At 38.0% G+C, this 20,577-nt stretch overlaps 1 protein-coding gene across 1 annotated transcript in view; it reads left to right on the plus strand.

Moving 5' to 3' along the window:
• The window catches only part of UBE2R2 (ubiquitin conjugating enzyme E2 R2), a 94,111-nt gene continuing 73,534 nt past the window's right edge, over window positions 1-20,577 (plus strand). Inside the window, exon 1 of the mRNA XM_024753803.1 lies at window positions 1-275. Coding sequence (XP_024609571.1) covers window positions 99-275 — 177 coding nt within the window. The 5' untranslated portion in view covers window positions 1-98. The remainder of the gene's footprint in view (window positions 276-20,577) is intronic.

The following is a 20,577-nucleotide window of genomic DNA, read 5'->3' on the forward strand; positions in this document are numbered from 1 at the left end:
GGGCCGCCCGAGGGGGAGGGGAGCGGAGGGGAGGGGCCTGGTCCGGCCCGGCCGGTGCGTGAGGACTGGGGCCCCGGTCCGGCGCCGCCGTCGCCGCGATGGCCCAGCAGCAGATGACCAGTTCGCAGAAGGCCCTGATGCTCGAGCTGAAATCCCTTCAGGAGGAGCCGGTGGAGGGCTTCCGGATCACCCTGGTGGATGAATCCGACCTCTACAACTGGGAGGTTGCCATCTTCGGACCCCCTAACACCCTCTACGAAGGCGGCTACTTCAAGGTACCCCCGACCCCATCTCAGACCAGGCTTCCCCAGGTGGAGGCTGCCGCTTTCGGTAGTTTTCCCGGCCGAGAGTGGGAGCGCGGGTGAGCGGAGGGGGCTCCTCACCTCGGCAGCTCCCTCCCCCCATCGGTGGAGGCAGGAAGGCCTCGCTCGCTCACCAAGTGCCTTTTCTTTGTCATGGGGGCGGGGGCGGGAGGCCAGACTGCACCGGGAATTAGGAAAGCCTCTTTGGCTAGGGTAGTGGCTACCGGAGGAGGAGGGCGGTCTTTGTTTTGTTTCCCCAGCCGAGGGTGTACGGAAAGAGAGGTGGTCTGGCTTTCCCCTCTCGTCTTCCCATCTCTGCGCCGGCTGGAACTACCCCAGAGGGCAGAGTGACCTGCAGTTATGGGATTGGACCTTTTTTGGGGTGGGGTGGGGGAGGGGTACCGGCCTGTCATTCCGGAGGCTGCCTAGTGGCCTGACATTTGGGGGGTTTGATGGGCTTCTTGCATACTGGTGGTTCCAGCTTCGCATTCCAGCGGGCGTTAATGGAGAATAGGAACCCTAGGGGTGCTAAACAAGGGTGCCTGCATTTTCTTGCCATTAGCCACTTGAGGGAACTGTAATTTAGCCCCCTTTCTGTCCTCGTTTTGTATTTACTTCAGTGGTGTTTCAAAATGCCCTTTGTCCTCACCCTGCCACCAACTTTACTGCCCCCGCTCCCCTCACCCACCGCCTCCCACGTAGAAATATCCACAGAGGGCGGTACATGTTATGTAGAGAGAGAGTTTCCCACTTTAGGGACACAAAATTGAAACCTTTCGCTCAGATGGTTAACTCTAGCAAATGGTGGGGGGGTGGTCTTAGGGATGAAAAGTATCATCTGAGGTGGGATGGTTTCACAGAGTAGGACCGCTCCTTAACGATCATAGACATTGTTTCTGTTGTTTTCCAGGATGTTAGAACAGTGGTTATCATTCCTGAATCCAGTAGTTTCTTTATTCCAAGACAGATAACTTGGAGATACTGAGGGGTTTTTGTTTTTGTTTTTATTTTACCATTTTTTAAGGGGCAAATCACAGGTTGAAGGTCGAATGCTTTAAATGGTGGGGGAACAGAAAGAGGAAAAGAGTGCTTAGGAATTCATTTAATTTAATTTTTTGTTTCCAAAATTAAGTAAAATAGGGCTGTGAGTCAGTCTTGGTTTGTTTCGAAGGGAGGGGCTATCTTGGCAAAAGTTTTAAATGAGTATCTTAGTCATGTAGTTACATGTATTTTTAAGGAGTACCCAATTACTTTAGTTTCTACTCCTCTAAAGGTAGAAGCCTCAGTTTCAGGCTTGAAATTGGGTCTATTTTGTAGAAAATGTCAGGAATTGATAGGGGAATGTTTAATATTCATGTCTCTGATAGTCACTAAATACCTAGTTAAAAACATGTATTCAGTGTTTAGAATATCGTGTATACCAACTGTATGCTTCATGTTTTGTGGTCACCATACGCTGTACTCAGATGCAGATACTTGCAAAATCTACTGGCTAACTTTAGTGAAATGAAGTTTAATTTCCAAAAAGTATCATTGTTTGGGACAATCAGTAGTCAAGATAAATGGATACTAGCTAGAATGATCTTACTCCTATGCAGTTTGTTAAAACAACAAAACAACAGCAAACTGTACATGGAAGGAAATAATGGGTTAAAAATTGTAATATTTTTGCTTAAGTAATTGGGAAGGGAGTGTGGTGAACCCTCTCAGTTTGGAATAGGTAGTTTGGAAGGAGGATTCCCTGTAGTATACACTGATTTAAATTAACTGCTTTTTAATTTCAGTCTTATTTAAAAAGAATGGTTTGATCTCCAATTTTGTTGTATGTGTTAGATATCTTAATCTTTTTTTTACCTTTAATTGTGACATGTAAAAAAATATATGAAAATTCTTAAACAGGTTTAATGTTTTAGTCTTGTGTAAGAATTTTGGTCAGTTTTGTTTCTTCTGCTTTTGGCAAAGGACTTTAGCTTTTTATACCAAAGTTCTTCGTTGGAAAAAGGCAAATTTATGGTCATGAGCAGTTGACACTGGTGATAAGTTTAAAACCATTGTTTTTTATTTCACTGCTTTTGTGAAACAAGGCTTTTAGTGTGTTTCACTACAGCTGCAGTTAAAAGTTGAAACAGACCTTTCTGTACTACTGTTCTCCCTTATCAAATGGGGGTCCTTGAACATTTAATATAATTTATCAATATTTTCAAGTTAAACTCTTTTTTCTACTTTGCATTATAGTTTCCGAAGGCAGTGGGCTGCCAGTCATTCTTTAAATTTTTCATAACGTAACTCCTTTACCTTTTACATATTAATAGGCTTCTAACTGATGTTTTTCATCATGAAATAGTTGGTTCCAGTCTGTTTTAACTGTGGCATCTGTTGTAGTAGAGATTTGTGAGACCTGTGTTTCACAAATTTGTTTTTTCATCCTATTTTTCTTTTTTAAATATCTTGAATCTGTATGATTCTTAGCTTGGGTGGGCGGGGGGAATCTAGATATATGATGGGCAAAGGTAGTTTCTTGTGTCTGATTTTCTGCATGTTATAAACTCTTCTTTGGCTTCACTATCTTTTTGTCTAATTTCTTGATCTCATTATTCACCCAGTGAATTTCTTTGCTGCTTCAAATTTTTCCTCTGGGGTCAACCATTATAGAACATAAAGTAGGAGATGACTTAGAACACCCAGAACACGTCTGAACTTAATTTTGCTAATGTGGAGCAAGTTGGAATTTTATTATGTTACTGGAAGAATAACTTGTCGATCAAGTGAGCAGTTAGTGATGACTTTTAACACGTTCACCTCCGTTCCTTTAAAAAAACTGTCTTTTCAAGTAAGTCCTGATAATGATCATAACTTAGTGTGGCTGCTTTAGTATAGAACCTCCTTGGAACTCTTGCATTATTTATCTAAATGCACAATAGCAGTGAGTCTAGATACCAGAAAGTGAGAGTGACTCTTTCATGATATGAATAACGTTAAAGTTCAAGTGATGCAGAATGTTTAAAGTATTGCAGTTTTTGTAGTTTTGGTTTTATTCAGTAATGTAAGGGAATGAAATATAGGCGTGTTTCTTTTTTGGATAACTCCCAACTAATAAAATTTAGGAAGTATTTGTGATATACTCAAAGTTTTCCTTAATAGGATCTTCTTCATCAGACTTACCGCTTTGTTTTATATTAAAGAAACTCTTCAATAGTTGTTTATTAAAGTAAAGGACATGCATTATTTTCATTTGTTCTAGAGTAAATGAATGTATTCTTTGCATGCCACCCTCCCAAAAAAAAAAAAAAAAAAAACACACCAAACTACCAAACCTAACCTCTGTGCCTGGCAATGGTCTTCAGATTATATATAGCACATTCTATTTTATGACTTTAAAATTCTTAACATACAGTTGAAACAATTTTTCTAAGCAACTCTTAGTCTTTTTGGTGTAGGAATCCTTTCGAGAACTTGATAAATTTTCTTCAAAAGACAATGAGGACACAGAAAGTAGTTTGTATGCGTTTTCAGATGGTTAACTGACCTGTTAAGAATCCCTCTTTTGGGACTTCCCTGGTGGTCCAGTGGTTAAGACTCCGCCTTCCAATGCAGGGGACAAGGGTCTGGGAACTAAGACCCGACACAGCCAAATAAATAAATAAATATTTTTAAAAAACAACAACAAAAAAGAATCTCTGTTTTAAGGGATTGGATTGGCAACTTTAAAAACAAAATTAAACAAACACCTTTGACATTATAAAAGTATTGCTATTTTTTTAGAAAACAATTTTGTGATGAATCAGTCAGTTAAAATTTTTAGTTTTAAGTTTTTCCTCAGTTGCTTTAAGAACACCTCTTAGGGCTTTTAGCTGTTACCTTTTCTGGAAGCTGAACTTGTCTTGAGTGCTGGGTGAACTAAAGCAACATTGTAAATGGAAACGTGGTTAATGTCCAATGGTTTGGGGCACTAAATGCAATTTTAGTCCCCTATCCCCAGCCCCCACCTCTGGCAAATATAACACTTCAGTATTTCATAGAGTATGCTTTTACTGTATTAAGTTGATTCCAAGATGCATATTTTTCTAGTTTCACTTCTCAAATTTGGAATGAGTCCGTGAAGTCTTAGAATTGCCATCAGCCAGCTGACACTAGTGACCTAGGTGTAAGAGACCCTTCCATTGAAATCATCTGATAAAATTTTTTTAAATGCCAGCATCAGTGTCTTAAATTTGATAAAATAAGGATTATTTCTTTTTGAACCAAGGATTTGTGTCCTCAGTACTTTTTGCTGCTTATTGATTCCCTTTTTCAGAGGTTTGTGTTCGTAAACAATATTTATCGAACACACATCAAAGGCAAGCACTGTAGGAAGTGTTACTACCTTTTAGATAGTAAGGAAAAGAATTCGGACATTGATAACCTTAGAGCTTTTATGAATGATCTTCATAAAAATCTTTGTGCAGACTTTGAAATACAGAAATGTGAGGTGTAGGTGTTACTGACAGAATTGTAATGGTAATTAAAATCAGAGTTTTAAGGCCAGTTAGTGCATTGGTCAACATAACCACCGTTTGTCATGATGAAATGTTCTGTTCCATCTTTGCAACTTAGTATTAGTGGTCCTAGTCTAAGGTTCCAGAAGAATCTGTTGGAGACAGGTGAAATAAAGGAGATCACCTAAGAAATTGGCCTACTTCTGCTAATCTAGTTATGGGAAAATAACAGGAAGAGTTACAAATTCAGGGTTTACGACTATAGAACTCCATCTTGCTGAAAGGTCCTATTTAAAAGTTTTAATTCTTTTATGTTCCTGAAATTCTTTTGGACTGTTTCGTGTACAGCTACATAGATATCCAAATAAGACTGAGCTGAGCCTCTTTGAAAGTGTTTTGTCAACACAGAATTAATTCATTTTAGCTTTATTCAGTGAGAAATTGTTATTCAGAGTTGTATGCTTATGGTTCTTTAAACTAATTGATTCTGAAGTGAGTGGAATGATAGATAGATACTAAATTGAAGAGATAATTTTAGTTTGGATTGCCAAGGTTTGATTTTACATAAATATTCTTCCATATGAGAATTGGAATATTCAGATTTGGGAATATGTATTTAAGATAGAAAATGAATATCCACTTTAAGCACCTTTACTTGATTTGTTTTAATAACAAATATAAAAATGTTTTTGTTACAATCCAATAAATTAAATTTCTGTTGTAAACCTATTGGTAAGGTAAGTAGAATGAGCACTTAGAACATGCTAAAACTCTAAAGGTCATATCTAATTGCAGATACACGCTACTCTCCTTATTACAGTAATATAGATATTAGTAGCTAACATTTATTGAGTGCTTACTGTGTGCCACATACTTTAAATAGAATATCTCATATAATCCTCCTGTGAGGTGTGGCTGCTATTTTATATATATATATATATATATATGGAAACAATCATAGAGTTTGTTTAACTTGCTCGGGGTCCTCAGCTAGAAAGTTGTAATACCAAGCTGGACTACCAGACTGCTTGACTCTAAAGCCTGTGTTATTCTCTTGGTGAGATCTTTTATCTCTCAGGATGTTGTTTGAAGGTATAAAAGTGGAGCTTTAAGAAAATAAAATTTATGGATGACACTTCCCTGGTGGTCCAGTGGTTAAGACTCTGTGCTTCCACTGCAGGGGGCACAGGTTCGATCCCTAGTCAGGTGACTAAGATCCCATATGCTGCACGGTGTGGTTCAAAAAAAAAAAAAGGAAAAGAAACTTTATGGAGCATTTGAAAAGGAACTATTTTTATTTTAAATTTTATAAGTTTAAAGGTCACAAGGTAATTCCCTTCAATTTATGGGGAGAGATTGTTATGACTTCAGCTTATAACTGTTAAATTCACTGGAAAAATTGGATTTGTTGTTCTTGGACTACTTGGATTAGAGAGTAACAAATCATATTGCAGAAGGATTTTTTTTAATTGGCAAATTGATTCCTTTAATAGCAACTTTCTCATTACTTTAAGGGGAGAGTGAGATGGTGCTAGAGTTGAGAAATATGTCTAAAAAAACTAATCTTGAGGTTAGAAATGATGATAAAACACCTCTGAAGTGATGGTGGGAGATCATAGCGGGAGTTAAATTTCTTAACACAATATTGGTTTATGCCTTTTTTTTAAATAGATCTTTGTTGGAGTATATAATTGTTTCACAATACTGTGTTAGTTCCTGTTGCACAACAAAGCGAATCAGCCATATGCATACACGTGTTACCATATCCCCTCCCTCTTGAGCCTCCCTCCCATCCTCCCTATCCCATCCTTCTAGGTCATTGCAAAGCACCAAGCCGATCTCCCTGTGCTATGCTGCTGCTTCCCACCAGCCAACTATTTTACATTCCGTAGTATATATATGTCGATGCTACTCTCCCTTTGCCCCAGCTTCGCCCTCCCACCCCATGTCCTCAAGTCCATTCTCCGTGTCTACCTCTTTATTCCTGCCCTGAAACTAGGTTCATCAGTACCATTTTTTTTCTTTTTAGATTCCATATATATGCGTTAGCATACGGTATTTGTTTTTCTCTTTCTGACTTACTTCACTCTGTATGACAGACTCTAGGTCCATCCACCTCACTACAGATAACTCAATTTCGTTTCTTTTTATGGCTGAGTAATATTCTATTGTATATATGTGCCACATCTTTATCCATTCATCTGTCAATGGACATTTATGCTTTTAAAATAATAGTCTTAATACTTTTCCAAGTATATTTAAGCACCATAGGAAACTTGATTAGTGTAAGATTAAAACTTACTTTGTTGTTCTTTCAGTTGAGTCTGTCAACTGGTATTCCTTTTTTTTTTTTTAAAGGGAACGCTGTTTATTTATTTATTTATTTTGGCTGTGTTGGGTCTTCGTTTCTGTGCGAGGGCTTTTCTATGGTTGCGGCGAGCAGGGGCCACTCTTCATCGTGGTGCGCGGGCCTCTCACTATGGCGGCCTCTCTTGTTGCGGAGCACAAGCTCCAGACGCGCAGGCTCAGTAGTTGTGGCTTACGGGCCTAGTTGCTCCGCGGCATGTGGGATCTTCCGAGACCAAGGCTCAAACCCGTGTCCCCTGCATTGGCAGGCAGATTCTCAACCACTGTGCCACCAGGGAAGCCCTGGTGTTCCTTATCTCTGTTGACAGCATCTTTATTTACTTTTGGAACTATTGATACATGTAATAATTTGGATGAGCATTACACTGAGTGAAAAAAAGTCAATCTCAAAAGGTTACATATTGTATGGTCCCATTTATATAACATTCTTTTTTTTTCTTTTTTAATAAGTTTATTTTATTTATTTATTTTTGGATGCGTTGGGTCCTTGCCGCTGTGTGCAGGCCTTCTCCAGTTGCGGCGAGCAGGGGCTACTCCTCACTGTGGTGCGCGGGCCTCTCATTGTGGTGGCCTCTCCCATTGCCGAGCATGGGCCCCAGGCGTGCGGGCTTCAGTAGTTGTGGCACATGGGCTTCAGTAGTTGTGGCTTGTGGGCTCTAGGACGCGGGCTCAGCAGCTGTGTGCACAGGCTTGGTTGCTCCGCGGCATGTGGGATCCTCCTGGACCAGGGCTCGAATCTGTGTCCCCTACGCCGGCAGGCGGATTCCCAACCACTGTACCACCAGGGAAGCCCTATATAACATTCTTGAAATGTCAGTAGTATAAACAAAAACAAGTCAGTGATTGCTAGGGGGTTAGAGATGTTGGGGTGGGGTGAAGGAGGTGGATGTGATTATGAAGGAGGAGCATAGGGGAGATCTTTGTGGATGGAGTAGTTCTATAACTTAATTGTGTTGGTAGTTACACAGATCTACACAGACCATAGAATGACACAGAACTACACTCACATATTGTACCAGTGTCAAATTCCTATTTCTAATATGGGACTATAATTATGTAAGATGGAACCATTGGGGGAAGTTTAGTGAAAGGTACAGATCTCTCATTACTATCTTTGCAAATATATGTTGTGAATCTATAACTATTCTAAAATAAGATGTTAAAAAATTTAATCATCAGAGGAAGCCATATATTCATGCGTTAATTACAGCATCATAAGATCATTGCCATAGTTTCAGTCTGTTGTGTATTTGGATTTTCAGATTTCACAGTTATCTACTTTTCTGTATTTGCTGCATGGGCAGCTGATGCTTAATTTGAGGGATAAATCCGTTGAAATAATTTGGATTATGTGGCTCATTTAGTAGCATACATAGAAATTCAGATTGTAAACATTGAATGTTTACTACCTCATTGAAAATAACCATGGCCCCATTTATAAGATAATATTAAGAATTGGCAAAGTCACAAAACCTTGGACAATATGTAGTAATTCTTTATAGAAACAGAGTGATTTAAAGCTTAGAAAACAGATTTTTAAGTTTACTTGAAACCATACCTGATATATATAAGGCAAAATAAAAAAGTGTCATTATTCAAAGGAATATTCTTCATATGATATGAAACTTTACTTTTGAAATTGTTGGTAGAGGCACAGGTAAAATTAGTCTAATACTTCATGTTCACATTTCATTTTTGACTAAAATATACTATTACTCAGATTATTTCCCTCATTTACCAAGTTGAATCTGAATCACCTTTGGATGTTTTAAAAAAAAGTCCACACTGAAGAAGTAAAGATTTGCCACTAATAAGAACATTAAGAAGTGTGCAATAGGTTCTGAAGGCAGTTCTCAAAAAAAGAAGTCTTGAATTGTTTTGAGTAGTGGCAGTCTGGCATTGTTGGAGTGGGTGTATAGCCAGCCTTCTGAGGTGTTTGCTCTGAAGGGTGCAAAGCTCATTTGAGTTCTGGTAGTTGGGTTTAAAACAAACAAACAAACAAACAAAAAAACCTTATTACTTAAGAAGGCTCATCTTGGTCTTGTCACATAACTGCTGTTTCTCTCATTGGCTAAATAGGGGTAGGAGTAATATATTTAAGCCATTAAGGGCTAACCCCCGTGGGAAAACTTCAGCCCTAAAGGTAAAAAAAGAAAAAAACACAACAACAAGGTCCTACTGGATAACATAGGGAACTATAGCCAATATCCTGTGATAAACCATAATGGAAAAGAATATGAAAAAGAATATATATGTGTATAACTGCGTCCCTTTGCTGTACAGCAGAAATTAACACAACATTGTGAATCTACTGTACTTCAATAAAACTTAAAAAGAAAAAAATTATAGTTAACTGTGTCCTCAGGGTTTCTACTCTGAGTTCTTTGGACTTTGTTAATCATTTCAACATTTACTCTAAACAAGAATGAGGGAAAAATTACTAGACAAAAAAAGAGAAGTCTTACTGAAGATATGGAAATTCTGTAGAATTTAGATTAAGATCTAAGGAATCTAATATTGAAAGAGTTTTAAGGGGAGAGCACTTACTGAGTTTTGAATTGATGAGTTGCCCCTTTTCTTATATAACCATTTTTTTCTGAAGTTACTATTTTTTTTTTAATTGGTAAATTGTAGAATAAGTTATCTTTTGAGGGAGGTCACATCCTTTGAGAACGATAGTTGTGCCCCCGAATTCTCCATGCAGTTTCAAGAAATTACTGATACCTGAATTTCTTCCTTAGATCTTAGGTGATTCAGTCCCTCGTCTAGAACATAGTGGTAAGACTAGTGGCTCAATATTTGGATTGCTTAGTTTTTCTAGTTGTGCTTTCCTTTTCTGGAAGAAATTGGATTTTATTTGGGTTTTTCCATCAGTGACATTTTTCTATAGTTGCCAGGTTGTCTCAATTAAATCTAATGTTTTTGGTGACTGAAGGTTTAGCTAAAAATTGAGTTCTTGTTTATATAGTAATATAGCAAATTAGAATCTCTGTAAAGGGCTCCTCTTATAATTTAAGTATTATAAAACATTTAGGAGAGGTTAAGAATTCTGGAGCAGTGATAATGAGAGGCATTAGCAAAACCTGCTAGATATAGCAACCTTGACTTCTGTAGTCCCATGAAGATCAAGATTGCTTAACCTCATTTTGGAAAATCTAATGAATAAAACAAAACAATTAAACCCAGTTTTGTTTTAGCCTTACTTTTTAGAATATCAGAAGACATTAGATCTTTTAAAAGCAGACTAGAAGTGCATTTCAGAAGTGCAGAATTTCTTATAAAGTGGAGGGTTTTGAAATAAATGTTATGAATATTTTAATGGTTCTTGATACATTAAAGGAATCAGAATAATTAGAAAAGTATATTTTTATCACTGTACTTGTGCTTTGATAATACTCTGTATGCATGCAGCTTGTTAAAGAATAATTTTGGTGACTTTTAGCCAAATATATATATATATTTTCTCCCCTCTCCAATATATATAAAGTCTCCTAAATATAAGATTAACTACATCTTGATCATTCTGTTTACATATACACCTTGAATGAAATAATTCTTAAGGTAGAGTAGGGAGGGAACTTCTAAAATAGGTTAAATTTCTGTGGCTTGTGAACTGTAACAAACAAGCTCTCCTGGGTTATTGTTCCAGCTGCCAGATGTGTCCTGAAGACTTACATGTCTGCATCTCTAATTAGACCTCTCTTGAGTTTTTGCCTGCCTAGTACACATTTACACCAGTGTGTCCTACTTACACTAAACACTAAACTGAACTCTACCTTTCCCATAAGCCTCTTCTATATTAATTCTCCTGGATATTGGACATTGTCTACCTAGTCACACAAGCCTAGAAGCTGGAAATCAGTTCAGATGATTTCTGCTCCTCTTTCCACATATCCAGTTATTTTTAGTATCTCATGTCTCTGGTATTTAGCCCCTAATCTTTATTCCTACTCTCACCATGTAAATTCCCATTCAGTTGTCACTCACTTGGACTTTGACAGCAGTGTTTTGTGCCCCTTCAGTCTATAATGCCACCAGAGTAACCTATCTAAAGCTCTAATCTGACCTGTCCCCACCAAAAAAAAAAACAACAAAACAAAAAAACAAAACTTATCAGTCCCTCTTCCACAAAATTAAATAAAAATTCCTTTGTGTGACATATAAGGCCCTTCATGATCTGGTTGTTGCTTACTTTTCCAACGGTATTTTCTGTTCTTGCCCCATGTGGTCTTTGACAGTGCCATTGCCTAAGATGTTGTTACCTGTCTGGAATGCCTTTTTCATTTTTCAATGTTTCTTGCATCCTCTTTAGTCCGTGAACTCCAGCTTGTATCTTAAGACCCAGTTCACTGTGATGACCTCTTGGATTCTCTCCTGTTAATCCCCACTCTCCCTAATTAGATTGTTTTAAAATACACCCCAGATATCATATCCTTTCATCCCTAAATATTGGAGTCCTTAAAAGATAAAGAATCTTTTTAAAAACATAATTGTATTACCCTTACACTTATTAAATAAACAATTCCTTAATATTATCTAATATCCAGTCAGTGTTCAGATTTTCCCAATTGTCTCATAGATATAATTTTAAGTTAGTTTGAGTCAAAATCCACAGTAAGGTCCACGATTGCATTTGGTGATGTGCCTCTTAAGACTGTAATAGATAGATTTCCCTTCTTCCTTATAAAAAATAGCAGCTTTATTGAGATATAATTTACATACAATTCACCCATTTAAATGTACAATTCAGTGACTTTTAGTATATTCACAGAGTTGTACAACCATCGCCACAATTTTAGAATATTTTCATCACTCCAAAAAGAAACCCCATACCCTTTAGCAGTCACTCCCCATTTCTCCCCATGCCCTAGGCAACCTGTCTGCTTCCTGGGACTATAGGTTTGCCTATTCTGTAAACATATAGATTTGTATTTCATATAAATGTAATCATATAATACGTGGCCTTTCATTTAGCATATTGTTTTCAAGATTCATATATGTTGTGGCATGTATCAATACTTCATTTCTTTTCATTGTTAAATAATGTTCCATTGTATGGACATTTTATTTATCCATTCATCAGTTGATGAACATTTGGGTTGTTTTCCACTGTTTGGCAGTTATAAATAATGCTGATACAAACATTTGTGTACAAGTGTTTTCATTTCTCTTGAGTATTTATCTAGGAATAGAATTACTGGGTCATATGATAACTCTATGTGTAACTATTTGAGGAACTGCCAGACTGTTTTCCAATTTTACATTCCCACTGGTAGTATGGTGGTTCTAATTTCTCTACATCTTCAGCAACACTTGTTCGCTCTCTCTTTAAAAAAGAAAAATTGTTTGTTGGCAACTGAATATATTTAATTGCTGAACTGCTGTCTTCAGTTTTAAGACATTAAACTAGACTGATGATAATTATATTTTATTCCAAACTAAAGATATTATTATAGTACCAAAAGTAAAGTTACAATGTTTCTAGCCCTGGAGGTCACCAGACATTTGTTATAAAGTAATTATGGTAAGTTTTGGCCCAAAATTTGGCTAGCTACCTATTTTTTCCACATTATTTCTTCTCTGCTTTAACTCAAACATCTTTGTGCAGGACTTAGTCTTATCTCAGCTTCAACATGGAGCCACTTAAATTTAGTTTAGTAGATTTGGTGGGGAAAAATACTAAGTTCATGATGGATTAATCTTATCATGTAGCTGTTATATAGGAATATATTTTTTCCTAACAAAGATGTAATGAGGAACATTTACTAAGGGTGTTCATTTATTATTTTTCTTAAAATTAGTCTAGGAAAACAATTCAAGCAGTATGAAAGTCTTTCTCTCCCCCGAAAATCACTTAACTGTTTGAATGTAATCCTCCAGAAATATTCTATGTATCTACAAACATATCTATGCATTTTAAAACTATGAATGTGGTTATACTATAAGTATTTTTCTGCGTCTTGCTTTTTTTTTTTTAATTATTTACTTATTTTTGGCTGCATTGGGTCTTTGTTGCTGTGTGCGGGCTTTTCTCTAGTTGCTTCGAGCGGAGGCTACTCTTCGTTGTGGTGTGTGGGCTTCTCATTGCAGTGGCTTCTCGTTGTGGAGCACTGGCTCTAGGTGCACAGGCTTCAGTAGTTGTGGCACACAGGCTCAGTAGTTGTGGCTCGCAGGCTGTAGAGCACAGGCTCAGTAGTTGTGGCGCATAGGCTTAGTTGCTCCGCGGCATGTGGAGTCTTCCTGGATCAGGGCTGGAACCTATGTTCCCTGCATTAGCAGGCAGATTCTTAACCACTGCACCACCAGGGAAGTCCATGCATCTTGCTACTTAAAAAACAGTTTATTTTGGAGATCTTTCCATTATTAATATTTATGGGTTATCTCATCATTTGTAACTGTTGCACAATATTCAAGTTGTTAAGGGAGTACTTTATTTATTCCCCTATTGATGAAAAATTGTTTTCAGCTCTTTACTCTGACAAGCAAGGCTGAACAGGAAATTTTTACATACCTCTATACTTTTGTGAGTGGATTTGTTGGATTAAAGGGTATGTGTATTTAATTTTACTAGATAGTCAAATTACCCTTCAAAAACTGTTAATATATATTCTGTGATGAAACATATGGGTATTGTCAAAGTATAAAATTTGCAGTCCTGATAAATCAGCCTTTATGATGGTTGTTTCTTTTCTTTTTTATTTATTTGTTTATTTTTGGCTGTGTTGGGTCTTCGTTGCTGCGTGAGGGCTTTCTTTAGTTGCGGTGAGCAGGGGCTACTCTTCGTTGCGGTGCGTGGACTTTTCGTTGTGGTGGCTTCTCTTGTTGTGGAGCACAGCCTCTAGGCATGCAGGCTTCAGTAGTTGTGACTTGCGGGCTCTAGAGCACAGGCTCAGTAGTTGTGGCGCACAGGCTTAGTTGCTCCATGGCATGTGGGATCTTCCTGAACCAGGGATTGAACCCGTGTTTCAGCATTGGCAGGCAGATTCTTAATGACTGCACCACCAGGGAAGTCTGGTTGTTTGTTTGTTTGTTTCTTATTTATTTATGGCTGCGTTGGGTCTTAGTTGCTGCATGCGGGCTTTCTTTAGTTGTGTTGAGCAGGGGCTACTCTTGGTTGTGGTTTATGGGCTTTTCATTGCGGTGTCTTCTCTTGTTGCGGAGCATGGGCTCTAGGCACATGGGCTCAAGTAGTTGTGGCACAGGGGCTCTAGAGCGCAGGCTCGGCAGTTGTGGCTCACGGGCTTAGTTGCTCCCCAGCATGTGGGATCTTCCTGGACCAGGGCTCGAACCCGTGTCCCCTGCATTGGCAGGCGGATTCTTAACCACTCTGCCACCAGGGAAGCCCCAGTTGTTTCTTTTAATTGTGAATGAAATTTAGCTTACTTTCATGTCATTGGCCATTTGTAACATTTATTCAAGTTAACTATCCTTGTTCTTTGCCCATTTTTCTTTAGGTTTTTGTTTTTTTAATAGAATAAAGGCGCTTGCATAAAGGAGGTTAGTCATTGGTCAGATGTATTGCATGTTGCAAATATCTTTTCTTTGTGTGTCATTTATTAATGATGTAATTTAAAATATTGTGCTTAGAATTCTGTCCAATGTTAAACATGAAGACAAGTGTAGAGAAAATTGTAAGTGTTGTGACAGCTGAGAAGAAGAATTTGTAGGGTTTAGAGTAAGTTCTCTTAACATTGTCATGTGAGTTACTCATATCTTTTTTTTTCTCATATTTTAATGAACAAGCTTGATACTAATAATGTACAAGCTGATACGGAGGTACCTGTATTTTTCTGTGTAAGTGGCAGTAACACTTTTTTTTTTTTTTAACTCAAAATATGGGCTTCTCTGGTGGCGCAGTGGTTAAGAATCCACCTGCCAATGCAGTACACACGGGTTCGAGCCCTGGTCCGGGAAGATCCCACATGCTGCGGAGCAACTAAGCCCGTGCGCCACAACTGCTGAGCCTGCGCTCTAGAGCCCGCGAGCCACAACTACTGAGCCCGCGCGAGCCTAGATCCTGTGCTCTGCAACAAGAGAAGCCACTGCAATGAGAAGCCCGTGCACTGCAAGGAAGAGTAGCCCCCGCTTGCTGCAACCAGAGAAAGCCCGCCCATAGCAACAAAGACCCAACACAGCCAAAAATAACTTGAACATAAATAAATTTTTAAAGAACACCTCAAAATATTTATACCCAGTTATAAGTGAACACATGTTTATGGTAGAAAGTTTTTAAAGTTCTTGAAACTACGAAGAAAAAAGTCACTTGTGGGCTTCCCTGGTGGTGCAGTGGTTAAGAATCTGCCTGCCAGTGCAGGGGACACGGGTTTGAGCCTTGGTCCGGGAAGATCCCACATGCCGCGGAGCAACTACTGAAGCCTGCGTTCCTAGAGCCTGTGCTCCACAGCAAGAGAAGCCACTGCAATGAGAAGCCCGTGCATCGCAATGAAGAGTACACACAACTGCAGAAAGCTCACATGCAACGAAGACCCAACAGAGCCAAAAATAAATAAATGAAATAAATTAATTTTAAAAAATCTTTAAAAAAGTCACTTGTAATGATGCTGTCTAGAAATAATACTTTAAAGTATATTTCTTCTGAAATACACTGTATTTCATCTAAAAAGTTGGATACTGTGTATCCATTTTAAAAAAACTTAACATATTTTGAACATTTTCCCAACTAGTCATTATTTAACCTTTCCCCTTTTGTTGGATCTGGAGATTTATTTTGCTTTCTAAAGAATACTATGTTGAACAAATTTTTATATCTATATTTGTGTTTTTCACATAAGTTTCTGGTACTGGATATATTGGGTCAAAAGTTATTAGTGCCTACGTATTATATTTAGAGAACATATTTTGAACTGGTTTTGACAAGATAAAATGCAACAGTAAAAATGACAGTTTTCTTGAGGTCAAGGAAACCACTAAAGAGAGATGACTATTATGGCTTTAGTTTCAAATAATTATGTATCGAAAAGTTAAAGGAACTAGAATAATCAAAACAATTTTGAAAAGAACGAAGTTGGAAGACTCACAATGTCCAATTTTAAGATGTACTGTAAAGCTACACTAATCAAGACAGTGTGGTGTATTGGCCAAAGGCATGGAATAGGGGGCCCAGAAATAGACTTATTCAGGTATAGTCAACTGAGTTTTTGACAAAGGTGCAAACATACTTCAATGGAGAAAGGACAGTCTTTTCAAATATATGATGTTGGAAAACTGGGCATCCACATGTAAAGTGAGCCTCAACCTATGTAACATATATCTTATACACAAATTAACTCAAATGAATCATAAACCTAAATGTAAAACATAAAGCAGTAAAACCTTTAGAAGAAAGCATTGGGAAAAGTCTTCTTGACCTAGGGTTTGGCAAAGAGCTCTTAGATACAGTACCAAAAGCATAATCTGTGAAAGAAAAAATTGGTGAAGTGAACTTCATCAGAATTTAAAACTTTTTCCTGGGCTTCCCTGGTGGCGCAGTGGTTGAGAGTCCGCCTGCCGATGCAGGGGACGCGGGTTCGTGCCGTGGTCCGGGAAGATCCCACATGCCGCGGAGCGGCTGGGCCCGTGAGCCATGGCCGCTGAGCCTGCGCGTCCGGAGCCTGTGCTCTACAACGGGAGAGGCCACAACAGTGAGAGGCCCGCGTACCGCAAAAAAAAACAAATACAAAACACTTTTTCCTGTGAAGGACACAGTTAAAGAGAATGAAAAGGTATGCCATGAATTGGGAGACTATATTTGCAAACCACATATCTTAGAAAGGACTTATATCCAGAATTTATGAAGAGCTTTCAAAACTCAACATAGGGGGAAAAAACCCCTAAAAAATCAACAACCCAGTTTCAAAAATGGGTGAAAGATTTGAACAGATATTTCAATAAAGATGTTTGGATGGCTTATAAGCACATGTAAAGATGCTCATCTTTGGTCATTAGGGAATTGCAAATTAAAACCACAATGAAGTGCCATTTACGTATCTTTTAGCATGGCTAAAATAAAATAATAAAATATTGCACTGACAGTACTGAGTATTGGTGAGGATGAGGATTAGGTGAAACTAATACTTCTGGTGAGAATGCAGACTCTGGAAAAGCCTGTCAGTTTATTACAAAGTATACAATTACCATCTGTCTCAACAAGCCCATTTCTAGGAATTTGTCTTAGGGCAATATAAACTTACTGTTTACACAAAAATGTGTATGTGAATGTTTGTAGCAGCACTATTCATAATTGCCCCAAACTGGAAACAACCCAAATGTCCAAATTCATAATTGCCCCAAACTGGAAACAACCCAAATAAGTAAACTGGTATATCTATATTATGGAATGCTATTCAGCAATGAAAAGGAATCAAGTATTGACATACTAGTAATATGGATAAGTATCAAAGGCATTATGGCAGTCACATAAGATTACATTCTGAATGGGTCTAACATGATATTCTCGAAAAGACAAAACCGTAGGCACAGAGAACAACAGATCAGTGGTTGCCAGGGTTTGGGGGTGGAGGAAGGGTTTGACTACAAAGGGATAGCATGAGGGAATTCTTTGTGGATATTGGAATTGTTTTGTATTCTATTTATGGTGGTGCTTACAAGAATCTATGTACATGCTAAAACTTATAAAAGTGTATGCCGAGGAAGTGAATACTGCTAGATGTAAATTTAAAAAGTAAAAAACTTTTACAGATTTAATTATCTTATAATTTTATTTGTCGATTATACCTCAGTAAGGCTGAAAAAATAAGACACAGTAAAAATTTTAAAGAATAAAAGAAAATGTCCTTGTTTTAGAAAAAGATGCAGAAATGACTTTTTATAAATAACAGAGTACCACAGACTGAGTGGCTTATAAACAGCAGAAATTTATTTCTCACAGTTCTGAAGGCTTGAAGTCTGAGATCAGGTTGCCATCATGGTCAGGTTCTAGTGAGGGCTCTCTTCCAGGTTGTAGACTTATTGTATCCTTACGTGGTAAGAAAGAGGGCAAGAGAGCTCTCTGGGTTCCCTTGTTTTAAGGGTGCTGATTCCATTAACGAGCGTTCTACCCTTAAGACCTAATTGCAGCCCAAAGGTCCTTCTTCTAATATCACATTTGGGGTTAGGATTTCAGCATGAGTTTTGGGGGACATAAATTTGGTCCACTGCAAACAACATCCAGCTTTGGCATAAAATATTACAATTTAATTGTATCTTTAGGATAAATTCCTAGGAATAGATTTTATGGTTCAAATATGTTTACATCTAAAGACATTTGTTACAAATTTAATATGATTTTCACAAAAATTAGATTGAAGCAAGTTCCTGAAGGATATTTAGATTTTCGTTTTCTTTCCTGAGTGATATCCAATGCCTGAGTAGTATTGGTATTGAATACTAACAACTTTTAAGTTTAATAACCAGTTACGTAGAAGCTAGAGGAGGAGAAAAAGTAAAGGAAGACAGATATCAATCCATTTCAACATAAGTAAGGATTCCCAAAATTTAGTGCTTTCCATTAGAATTAAAGTATTTTGGGAAGTAGTGAATTTTTTGTCCCTGGGGATAGTCAAATGCATGTTGGATGACACCTAGGGATAGTGTTCTAAGAGGATATTAATCATCTGCATGAGTGATTAAACTGCTTTAGAATCATGTTGGAAACTTTTAGAAATAAAAGATTCCTGGCTCTATTCTCACACACTATTTTATAGATTCACCCTTTTTTTGTTTGTTTGTTTGGTTGTGCCTTGTGGCATGTGGGATCTTAGTTCCCCGACCAGGAATCGAACCCATGCCCCATGCAGTAGAAGCACTGGGTCTTAACCACTGGACCTCCAGGGAAGTCTCTAGAATCAGAATCTTTTGAGACTCTGGTGGGCATCTTCAGGTGGTTCTGATGTAAAGCAAGGTTCCTATTGCTGAGATTCAGTATGATTCTATGTTTTGCTTTATTTTCTGGGTAGAGTGCATTTATGTTCCAAAGGTAATGTATCTATAAGTTCTTTATTAGCCAAAAAAGGATACTTTAAAATTCATTGTTATGTAGCTTCTCTCTACCACCAAATACTTATCTTCCCCTCCTGCAGGTGAAACACACACCCGTGAAATTATAAACAAATTTTTTTAAGCTTTTGAATTGTTGTTAATAGCTTGCCTAATTTTATTCAAAGGATTTTTGTGCATGATTTTTAAAAATTGAAGTATAGTTAATTCAACAGTGTTGTGTATGTATGATTTTTTTTTGCGGTACGCGGGCCTCTCACTGTTGTGGCCTCTCCCGTTGCGGAGCACAGGCTCCGGACGCGCAGGCTAAGGGTTCACATGCCACAACTGAGGAGCTGGCAAGCCGCAACTAAAGGAGCCCTGGAGCTGCAACTTAGGAGCCCACGTGCTGCAACTAAGACCTGGTGCAACCAAATAAATAAATAATTAAAAAAAAAAGAATAGAGTATTGTTCTTTAGTGTATGCCCTCCTGGGTTAATCAAGTAGAAGGCAGTGAGTAAAAGTTGAATTGTTTTCTGTTGTAAAAAGGCTTGTGGTTAGATTTTTTTTTAAAGTGCTGTTTAGTTTTAACTAAGTTATTGGGCTTTTATGGGCTATGATTTGAGTCTATAAGCAGATTTAGAGATTATAGCCTCAAGGTTGCCACTTAAAACTATTGATGATATTTATTTCTCAGTGGAGTTGGAGAGTAGGCGTTAAGTATTTTAGTGATCCTTTGAGTTTTACTGTGCTAAATCTTGTTCTCAATGTTAAAGAACAGAGAGGCAGTATAGTATAGTGGTTAAAAATATTGACTCTAGAGTTGGACAGCTAGGTTCCAGTTCAGGGTCTATAGCTATGATCTTGGGCAGATTATTTAACTTCTGTATGTCTTAATTTCTTTTGTAAAATGGGGGAAAAAGTATGGCATCTGCTCTGTTAGGGATACTGTGAGAATTAAATACAGTATGTTAGTACATGTAGAAGTACTTAGAATGTGCCTGCTATATAAAAAGCACTCGATTAGTGTTAGTTGCTACTAGTGTTAGCTATACTGTTTTGTTTTTTGTTTTTTTTGTGGTACGCGGGCCTCTCACTGTTGTGGCCTCTCCTGCTGCGGAGCACAGGCTCTGGATGCGCAGGCTTAGCGGCCACGGCTCACGGGCCCAGCCGCTCCGCCGCACGTGGGATCCTCCTGGACCGGGGCACGAACCCGTGTCCCCTGCATCGGCAGGCGGACTCTCAACCACTGCGCCACCAGGGAAGCCCAGCTATACTGTTTTGAATGGTACTTTTCACTTTATAAGTTAATACATGTGCAAGGTAAAAATAGTATAAAGTGATATTAGGTGATGAGTTTTATATGCATACTACGTTAACACCCCTCCCCATATCCCTGGTCTTACCTCCTAGAGGTTTTTTAATTTAAAAAATAATTTATTTAAAAAGTTGTGGTGAA

Source organism: Neophocaena asiaeorientalis, unplaced genomic scaffold (genome assembly GCF_003031525.2).
Source record: "Neophocaena asiaeorientalis asiaeorientalis breed wild unplaced genomic scaffold, Neophocaena_asiaeorientalis_V1.1 scaffold220, whole genome shotgun sequence".
Classification (NCBI taxonomy): domain Eukaryota; kingdom Metazoa; phylum Chordata; class Mammalia; order Artiodactyla; family Phocoenidae; genus Neophocaena; species Neophocaena asiaeorientalis.